The sequence below is a fragment of the Perissodus microlepis genome, chromosome 3 (assembly GCF_051167445.1).
Source record: "Perissodus microlepis isolate ML-2025 ecotype Zambia chromosome 3, ASM5116744v1, whole genome shotgun sequence".
Classification (NCBI taxonomy): Eukaryota; Metazoa; Chordata; class Actinopteri; order Cichliformes; family Cichlidae; genus Perissodus; species Perissodus microlepis.
The window spans coordinates 26543925-26554464 of record NC_140463.1 but is presented as its reverse complement, the minus strand read 5'-3'; the positions used below and the strand labels follow the sequence as shown (position 1 = coordinate 26554464).

Here is a 10540-nt window from a genome sequence, read left to right as displayed (position 1 = left end):
AAGATGCAGTGGAGTCTGTATCTGCTTATTCTGATGGGTAAGTGGATTGTTTTACCAAATATACTCTTTTTAATTTAAATAAAACGAATATAGAATATTTATGAATATAAATGAACTACTTGACATGTTTTTTTTTCCCATTTTATTCTGTTAAGAAAAAAAAAATCAATAATCCTATATAATACCTCTGTAGGCACTTTGTTATATACCATATATGTAAGTGTGTCTTTGTATTTGTATTTATTTGACTGTTATTCTCAGCTCTGTACAAGATTTCCCATGTACCTGGACCTATTGTATGTATGCAACTGGCAAATAAAAGACTTTAGCTTAGATTCACTCAGTCTTCTCACATCTGCCCAGTCACTACAGTCAGAGTCTCATTTAAGTAACGATGTTAACCTGTAATATTTAATTTCTTCAGTCAGACTATGTTTATCATATTTCTGTATTTCAGGTCAGTGTTGCTTCTTTACATGCTGCCTGTATGAGTACCACTTTATTGCAGAAAACAAGAGCTGGTCTGAAGCACAGAGATACTGCAGAGAGAAATATACAGACCTGGCCAAAGTGTTTGACATGACAGACATGAGCAGACTCCGTAACTCCACACAGAATCAAGGAGAAGCCTGGATTGGACTGAACAACAACACAGGTAGAAACAGGATGTGGCATTGGTCTCTGCCAGGAGTGGAATACAATCATAATGACAACAGCTGGAATCTGAATGGAAGACAAGAAACTGAACCTGGGCCTGGAAACTGTGGGAGGAAAAGAGACAAGCTGGTAGAGGTTTCATGTGACCATCCTATGTGGTTCATCTGCTATGATGGTGAGGAGATATGAATAATATTAAATAATATTATAATATCATGATATAAAAAAATAATGCAATCACATAATTGTGAAGTGAGAAGACAGAGATAGACAGAATTTCAGGTGAGAAATAATTGAGGGATGTCTTTATGTGTTTTTCTGTTTGTTTCACAGAAATGAAGAAAGACAGTAAAACATTGTATTTGATAACAACATCTATGAACTGGACACAGGCTCAGAGCTACTGCAGATACCATCACACTGACTTGGCCAGTGGACTCGATCACGTAGATGGAGAAGAAATAAAGGCCCTGTTCAATGGCGGTCCCATGAGTGTGTGGATGGGTCTGTTCAGAGACAGCTGGAGATGGTCAGATGGGAGTGATTCCTCTTTCAGATACTGGGATATGCAGTTATTCAATGATGAACAAAGCAACAAGAAATGTGCTATGACTCTGTTAAACAGATCAGGAAAATGGAGCTCTGATGAATGTGACAAAGAAAAACCCTTCTTCTGTTATGATGGTGAGTTTTTATCAACATGTGTCTGACTGGTTTTCTCTAAAAGGAGGATCACTGGAATCACTGACAAGATCCAACTGAACATGTTGTATATTTTTCCTCCACCTACATCTGCATGTATGCTGATTTAATTTCATAAACATGAACACACTTAGTTGACAGTCAGATGACTTTAAATATCTGTGGGATAACTTTCAGCTACTGGTAGGTTCAACCAACGTTTTAAAGTCTCTGTTGTCTGTAAATATGGAGAGAAGTTGGTTTTAGATTCCTAATAGTTTAAAAACACATAAATATTTGAGGATATTGTTGACCTGTCTGCACAAAGTTCATTAATATTATTATACTGTTTTCTACTGAGGGCAGAGTAACACACAAGCTTTTCTAGGTTTTTTTTATTTTATTATTATTATAACAAAATAAATAGCGAGTTTCTCATGTTTACAGCTCACTAGATTCAATTGAGCCTGTTATTTTGTTTTTATGGCAGATAAATTGATCCTGATCAAAGAAAACAAGACCTGGGAGGAGGCCTTGGATTACTGCAGAGAGTCTCACAGGGGACTGGTCCCCATCACTAACCATTACCAACAGAGATGGGTGGAGGAGAGAGCCAAGAATGCCTTGAGTCCTTTTGTCTGGCTCGGCCTGCGCTACTCCTGCACTCTGGATCTGTGGTTCTGGGTCAATGACAAGCTGGTCTGCTATGAGAAGTGGAGCAGAGAGGGAAAGACTGAGGATTGTGGCAGGGCTGTGGGCATGCAGAGAGGAGGACAGTATGAGTGGGTCAGTTAGAGAGACAATGAGAAATACATTTTTTTTGTTTTAAATAAGACTTCAGAACTATTTTAGAATTTAGACACGAGGCAAAGTAAGATTTATCTTATCTCCATTTATTACAGATTTCATTCTGGAGTGAATTGGGATTTTGTAGTTCTCTACTGTGTGTCACTGGGGTGTTTTGGTGATGGCAAAATTTCAACTAAGAGTGAAAAACAAATCTATAGCTGTAAACGACACAATATTGGTAAAATTTGATCTTCGCTAAGGTAATTATGGTTTCCTCATGTTCTGCTTGACATTCTGTTTCAGTGACATCATAATTGGTTTCTTCATTATAGCTACATTACTTCATTATTACACTTTTGTTGATAGATGTCAGAAAAAAAGTCTGTTTTAGTTTTTATGTTTGTAGTTTATTTTTTTATCTTTGTAATCTTTTTTGTCTTTACAAACTTATAAACTGGCCTTTGTGATAATATTTCCAGTCTTTAATGATTAATAAATATTAAAAGCTAATGTGACAAACCAGAGTATTTATATTGTAAACTTTCACAAAACCACTTAACTACTTTTTTCATAATGATGTATTATTTAAAGTGACATGCTGTAAACCGATGACCTGTGTCTGTCAGGATAAATAAATACTGTGTTGCCAGTGTAACAGTCGACACTCCTTACAGTAGTTCTTGGTGCATACAGGAAATCCTTTAAAATTCTCACCCATTCGACCCTAATGAGACAAAATGTCACTTTCTCAAAAATGCTTCATGCACCTGAGAACTCTTGGCATCAAGGGCGTAGATTTGGTTTTGGCATTGGTGGGGACGGATGATTCAACCACCGAACCCTGCCCTGTTATATATAATATACTTGCCTATGTATGCTATTCTACATGCTTTTAAACCATTTAAAATTACAATTCATAGTTTTATATGTGAATTATATAATGTTAAGTTACTATTAAACAAATGACTGACTAAGTATTTTATACTTTAGTTTACTTCAACCATATTCCATATAAATCAGGTGTCATACAAAAATAAAAATAGCTTCAAATACAGTCATGACAATAAAAGAATATGACTTTAAGGACTTAACAACATTACTTCAGTTACACCAACATCTCGTATACATTAGCACTAAGGGAACACTGAATGACCTGGTGGTTTTTGTCCATAAAACTACTCATCTAAGATTACCACAAAGTAACAGATCTCTTAGCAAAATTATGCAACATTTTAGGCACTATTGCCCCTATCAAGTCAGTGAGCTGGGATGTTTTACTCTAAACATGAACTACTGTTACAGCAACAGACATGGACTACTGGTGTCCCACACAACAACTCAATGTCCACTATGTGAAGGAGCCAAACACATGCCTTCTCCTCTCATTAACTGAGATAAACTGCTGGCATATTTGTTTTACATCTATACTGTCCAGTCTCTCCTGGTGGACATGGTAACACGTTATTCATGGTTACATACAATTTTAGACTGATGTGGGCCAAAGCCTAAAACGATGTGCCGGGAGTTTGCTGTTCTCCCCGGTTCAGATATTTGAAGTTTGCACAGCTACATTCTCGCCTGAAAATTTTTTAAAAGTTTATTTTGCAACCCAGAAAGAGTAATAAGAGGGGCACTGAAATTCGGGGGTTGGCATGTATTGCCTTGCATAGCCTGTAACGTTATTATGATGGACAGATTTTATGAGTGAACTTGACTTTAAGTGACTTACAGGTTTCTTTGAAAAATACTTTCTTATATCCAGGTTCTTCCTTTTTGCTGCCGTCCTCCTCTCCTCCTTGCAGGTCCTCGCAGCGCAGGATTGCCGCTGCTAAAACTAAACAGAGCTCCCTGAAAGGCACAGCCAATCACATTGGCCATATTTGTCACATGACGTAGGACCACTAGAGAACGTAATTTAACTCTTTCTGCACCGCTGGGTGAATGAGACGTCGACGGATCGCTTTTTTTTTATTTCTATGGGTTTTGTTTTTCTTTACTCGAAGAGATCAAATTATTGGTGGGGACAATTCAATAATCGCTGGATATTGGTGGGGACATGTCCCTTCCGTCCATGCCAAATCTACGCCCTTGCTTGGCATTATCCCTGTGTTTACTTCATCCAAGCGGTCATTCTCCAACTTGGAATTAAAAATGTGTTTACACTCCAGGATTAAGCAGAAGAGACCCACTCACCCAGCCAACATGTATATATGGGCCCCACCTGGTTTTTGCTCGGGCTGGATGGGTACCATGTGGGCATGGGCTCAAACTGGGCTTTTTGTATGGGGCCTACTTGGGTTCTTCACATTAAACCCATATGGGCCATCCCAAGTGAGCACTTTTAGTAGGTCCTAGCTGGGTCAAACATGGGAAACACTTAACTTTGTTCAAAATGGGAAACACATGTAGGACCCACTTGGGTTTTCCACCTGGGATAGACATGGGCAAACACAGTCATTTAAGGATAGGCTGTTGTTATGTGCCCCAGGTGGGGCAAAGTTAGGTAATCAATATATGTTTTAGTATCGATGACACAGGTGGGGCCCACCTGGTCAAACTAAATGGGTCGCACATGGGCAAATGCAAGTCAGACCCTGAAAACATGTCTGTGTGGGCCCCAGGTGGGGCAAAGTGAGGTAATCAATATATTTTTTAGCACTGATGACACACGTGGGGCCCACCTGGTCAAACTATATGGGTCGCACATGGGCAAATGCAAGTCAGACCCTGAAAACATGTCTATGTGGTCCCCATATGGGTTATGTTAAGTTAATATGGGCATATATTTTACGTGGGCTCAAGATTGTTTAGTATATATGGGACCCACTTGGGTTTCTCACATGAAAGCCATATGGGCAAAACCAAGTGGAAACATATAGTAGGTCCTGGCTGGGTCAAACATGGGAAACACTTCACTTGTTTCAAAATGGGAAACACACGTAGGACCCACTTGGGTTTTTCACCTAGGTTAGACATGGGCAAACACAGTCATTTAAAGAAAAGCGTTTGCTGTGTGCCCCAGGTGGGGCAAAGTTAGGTAATCAGTATATATTTTTTAGTATTGATGACACAGGTGGGGCCTACCTGGCCAAACTATATGGGTCACACATGGGCAAATGCAAGTCAGACCCTGAAAACATGTCTATGTGGGCCCCAGGTGGGGCAAAGGTGTGGTAGTCAATATATTTTTTAGCACTGATGACACACGTGGGGCCCACCTGGTCAAACTACATGGGTCGCACATGGGCAAATGCAAGTCAGACCCTGAAAACATATCTATGTGGTCCCCATATGGGTTATGTTAAGTTAATATGGGCATATATTTTATGTGGGCTCAAGATTGTTTAGTATATATGGGACCCACTTAGGTTTCTCACATGAAAGCCATATTGGCAAAACCAAGTGGAAACATATAGTAGGTCCTGGCTGGGTCAAACATGGGAAACACTTCAATTGGTCGAAAATGGGAAACACATGTAGGACCCACTTGGGTTTTTCACCTGGGTTAGATATGTGCTAACATAGTCATTTAAAGAAAAGGTGTTGTTGTGTGCCCCAGGTGGGGCAAAGTGAGGTAATCAATATATTTTTTAGCACTGATGACACACGTGGGGCCCACCTGGTCAAACTATATGGGTCACACATGGGCAAATGCAAGTCAGACCCTGAAAACATGTCTATGTGGGCCCCATATGGGTTATGTTAAGTTAATATGGGCATATATTTTACGTGGGCTCAAGATTGTTTAGTATATATGGGACCCACTTGGGTTTCTCACATGAAAGCCATATGGGCAAAACCAAGTGGAAACATATAGTAGGTCCTGGCTGGGTCAAACATGGGAAACACTTCACTTGTTTCAAAATGGGAAACACACGTAGGACCCACTTGGGTTTTTCACCTAGGTTAGACATGGGCAAACACAGTCATTTAAAGAAAAGCGTTTGCTGTGTGCCCCAGGTGGGGCAAAGTTAGGTAATCAGTATATATTTTTTAGTATTGATGACACAGGTGGGGCCTACCTGGCCAAACTATATGGGTCACACATGGGCAAATGCAAGTCAGACCCTGAAAACATGTCTATGTGGGCCCCAGGTGGGGCAAAGGTGTGGTAGTCAATATATTTTTTAGCACTGATGACACACGTGGGGCCCACCTGGTCAAACTACATGGGTCGCACATGGGCAAATGCAAGTCAGACCCTGAAAACATATCTATGTGGTCCCCATATGGGTTATGTTAAGTTAATATGGGCATATATTTTATGTGGGCTCAAGATTGTTTAGTATATATGGGACCCACTTAGGTTTCTCACATGAAAGCCATATTGGCAAAACCAAGTGGAAACATATAGTAGGTCCTGGCTGGGTCAAACATGGGAAACACTTCAATTGGTCGAAAATGGGAAACACATGTAGGACCCACTTGGGTTTTTCACCTGGGTTAGATATGTGCTAACATAGTCATTTAAAGAAAAGGTGTTGTTGTGTGCCCCAGGTGGGGCAAAGTGAGGTAATCAATATATTTTTTAGCACTGATGACACACGTGGGGCCCACCTGGTCAAACTATATGGGTCACACATGGGCAAATGCAAGTCAGACCCTGAAAACATGTCTATGTGGGCCCCATATGGGTTATGTTAAGTTAATATGGGCATATATTTTACGTGGGCTCAAGATTGTTTAGTATATATGGGACCCACTTGGGTTTCTCACATGAAAGCCATATGGGCAAAACCAAGTGGAAACATATAGTAGGTCCTGGCTGGGTCAAACATGGGAAACACTTCACTTGTTTCAAAATGGGAAACACACGTAGGACCCACTTGGGTTTTTCACCTAGGTTAGACATGGGCAAACACAGTCATTTAAAGAAAAGCGTTTGCTGTGTGCCCCAGGTGGGGCAAAGTTAGGTAATCAGTATATATTTTTTAGTATTGATGACACAGGTGGGGCCTACCTGGCCAAACTATATGGGTCACACATGGGCAAATGCAAGTCAGACCCTGAAAACATGTCTATGTGGGCCCCAGGTGGGGCAAAGGTGTGGTAGTCAATATATTTTTTAGCACTGATGACACACGTGGGGCCCACCTGGTCAAACTACATGGGTCGCACATGGGCAAATGCAAGTCAGACCCTGAAAACATATCTATGTGGTCCCCATATGGGTTATGTTAAGTTAATATGGGCATATATTTTATGTGGGCTCAAGATTGTTTAGTATATATGGGACCCACTTAGGTTTCTCACATGAAAGCCATATTGGCAAAACCAAGTGGAAACATATAGTAGGTCCTGGCTGGGTCAAACATGGGAAACACTTCAATTGGTCGAAAATGGGAAACACATGTAGGACCCACTTGGGTTTTTCACCTGGGTTAGATATGTGCTAACATAGTCATTTAAAGAAAAGGTGTTGTTGTGTGCCCCAGGTGGGGCAAAGTGAGGTAATCAATATATTTTTTAGCACTGATGACACACGTGGGGCCCACCTGGTCAAACTATATGGGTCACACATGGGCAAATGCAAGTCAGACCCTGAAAACATGTCTATGTGGGCCCCATATGGGTTATGTTAAGTTAATATGGGCATATATTTTACGTGGGCTCAAGATTGTTTAGTATATATGGGACCCACTTGGGTTTCTCACATGAAAGCCATATGGGCAAAACCAAGTGGAAACATATAGTAGGTCCTGGCTGGGTCAAACATGGGAAACACTTCACTTGTTTCAAAATGGGAAACACACGTAGGACCCACTTGGGTTTTTCACCTAGGTTAGACATGGGCAAACACAGTCATTTAAAGAAAAGCGTTTGCTGTGTGCCCCAGGTGGGGCAAAGTTAGGTAATCAGTATATATTTTTTAGTACTGATGACACAGGTGGGGCCTACCTGGCCAAACTATATGGGTCACACATGGGCAAATGCAAGTCAGACCCTGAAAACATGTCTATGTGGGCCCCAGGTGGGGCAAAGGTGTGGTAGTCAATATATTTTTTAGCACTGATGACACACGTGGGGCCCACCTGGTCAAACTACATGGGTCGCACATGGGCAAATGCAAGTCAGACCCTGAAAACATGTCTATGTGGTCCCCATATGGGTTATGTTAAGTTAATATGGGCATATATTTTACGTGGGCTCAAGATTGTTTAGTATATATGGGACCCACTTGGGTTTCTCACATGAAAGCCATATGGGCAAAACCAAGTGGAAACATATAGTAGGTCCTGGCTGGGTCAAACATGGGAAACACTTCACTTGTTTCAAAATGGGAAACACACGTAGGACCCACTTGGGTTTTTCACCTAGGTTAGACATGGGCAAACACAGTCATTTAAAGAAAAGCGTTTGCTGTGTGCCCCAGGTGGGGCAAAGTTAGGTAATCAGTATATATATTTTAGTATTGATGACACAGGTGGGGCCTACCTGGCCAAACTATATGGGTCACACATGGGCAAATGCAAGTCAGACCCTGAAAACATGTCTATGTGGGCCCCAGGTGGGGCAAAGGTGTGGTAGTCAATATATTTTTTAGCACTGATGACACACGTGGGGCCCACCTGGTCAAACTACATGGGTCGCACATGGGCAAATGCAAGTCAGACCCTGAAAACATATCTATGTGGTCCCCATATGGGTGATGTTAAGTTAATATGGGCATATATTTTATGTGGGCTCAAGATTGTTTAGTATATATGGGACCCACTTAGGTTTCTCACATGAAAGCCATATTGGCAAAACCAAGTGGAAACATATAGTAGGTCCTGGCTGGGTCAAACATGGGAAACACTTCAATTGGTCGAAAATGGGAAACACATGTAGGACCCACTTGGGTTTTTCACCTGGGTTAGATATGTGCTAACATAGTCATTTAAAGAAAAGGTGTTGTTGTGTGCCCTAGGTGGGGCAAAGTGAGGTAATCAATATATTTTTTAGTATTGATGACACAGGTGGGGCCTACCTGGCCAAACTATATGGGTCACACATGGGCAAATGCAAGTCAAACCCTGAAAACATGTCTATGTGGGCCCCATATGGGTTATGTTAAATTAATATGGGCATATATTTTACATGGGCTCAAGATTGTGTAGTATATATGGGACCCACTTGGGTTTCTAACATCAAATCCATATGGGTGGGCATCCAATGTAGGTCCTAGTTGGGTCAGTGATGGTAAATGTGTACATTGGTTCAAAATGGTAGCACATGCTTATGTGAGGATTCTTCTTCTGTGAAGAGCCTGAGAAAGTGTTATTTGAATAAAGGAGGATTTATTCCAAACAAGCCCATCACAGATTGCACACAACCCAGGGAGTTCTGAAAGTCAAATTGTAAAAAGAATCTCAAAAGAAAGTATGAACATAACTCTCTTTTATAACCTGCAGACGGCACCCATGGGGTACCATTCTCTAACAAATCACCCTAACTTTAACATATTTGGCACAACCTCAGTCTATCACTTTTGCTACCCTTACGTACAGTCAGATGTTCTTTACCCTTCATTTTTGACCCTCTCAGTATTTAGCCTTGGCTAGCAAATGTACTCAAAGTCCACATTGAGACCTCAAGATGTTATGTGTTATCAGACACTACAACCCAGCTGTCAAGTGAGACTATAGGAACTTTGGTGTTTTTGAACATTCAATGTTACTCAAAACACTCTGCACACTATTCCAAATAACTGGTTTGAAACTGGTTACTTTTTAATTTTAGATTTCATTTTAAGTACTTAATGTGAACTTTCAGCGCTCTGCATGGTAGGCTGCATGGTGAGGCTCAGATAAGATAAAATAAGGACTTCATGATTCTTCTTAGGTAAATTCACTTGTCACAGTAGCAATAATAAGTGATTAAAACGGACACAAGAGTAGAAAAAAAGAAAAGCAAAAAATACAAATAAAAAACCTAAGATAAAAGTGAATTACACAGACAAAATCCAGATTTGGCATTTGCAAATTAAGGATTACTGGTTGTTCAAACAATTAAGACTATTTACTTGAGCAAACATGCAGTTGAGGATTTTTAGTAGATCAGACACACTCTACTGTATTAGAGAAAAGACAGTTAGCTACATGGAAGATGGAAGTTTTGGTTAATCAGATCCAGTAAAGCTCCTGAAGTATATTACCGATCTGTTAAAATGTTACTCTTCAAACTTGTGCCCTCAAATTATATAATCAGAAATAATTTATATTTTCTTTGAACTAGTGGAAAGGAGAGGGAATGGGGTCTTTCAAGCAGTCACACTTCAACTGTGAAGCTCCCTTGTCCTTATGGTGTATTGACACTATTGAAACTTTTCAAAAGCAGTCTAATGTTAGAAGAGCTTTTAGGTAAACTGTTATTCTTCTTCTTATCATTATTATATTTTTATTAATTATATTTTTATTATGATGTTGATTTG

At 40.2% G+C, this 10540-nt stretch overlaps 1 protein-coding gene across 1 annotated transcript; it reads left to right on the top strand.

The window, feature by feature from the left end:
- On the top strand, positions 1-2133 carry LOC146390761 (secretory phospholipase A2 receptor-like). The gene is made up of 4 exons (XM_084918325.1): positions 1-37; positions 458-832; positions 991-1341; positions 1829-2133. The coding sequence occupies exons 1-4, from the start codon at positions 4-6 to the stop codon at positions 2131-2133; spliced, it is 1065 nt and encodes a 354-aa protein (XP_084774451.1). The 5' UTR covers positions 1-3.
- Positions 2134-10540: the final 8407 nt, after the last annotated feature.

What these genes read in the sequence shown, in the direction of transcription:
- LOC146390761 (XM_084918325.1), top strand. Translation starts at nt 4, where the DNA reads ATGCAGTGGAGTCTGTATCTGCTTATTCTGATGG. An exon ending in GTGGTTCATCTGCTATGATG is followed by an intron (nt 833 to 990) that starts GTGAGGAGATAT and finishes TTTGTTTCACAG; the next exon opens with AAATGAAGAAAGACAGTAAA. An exon ending in ACCCTTCTTCTGTTATGATG is followed by an intron (nt 1,342 to 1,828) that starts GTGAGTTTTTAT and finishes TTTTTATGGCAG; the next exon opens with ATAAATTGATCCTGATCAAA.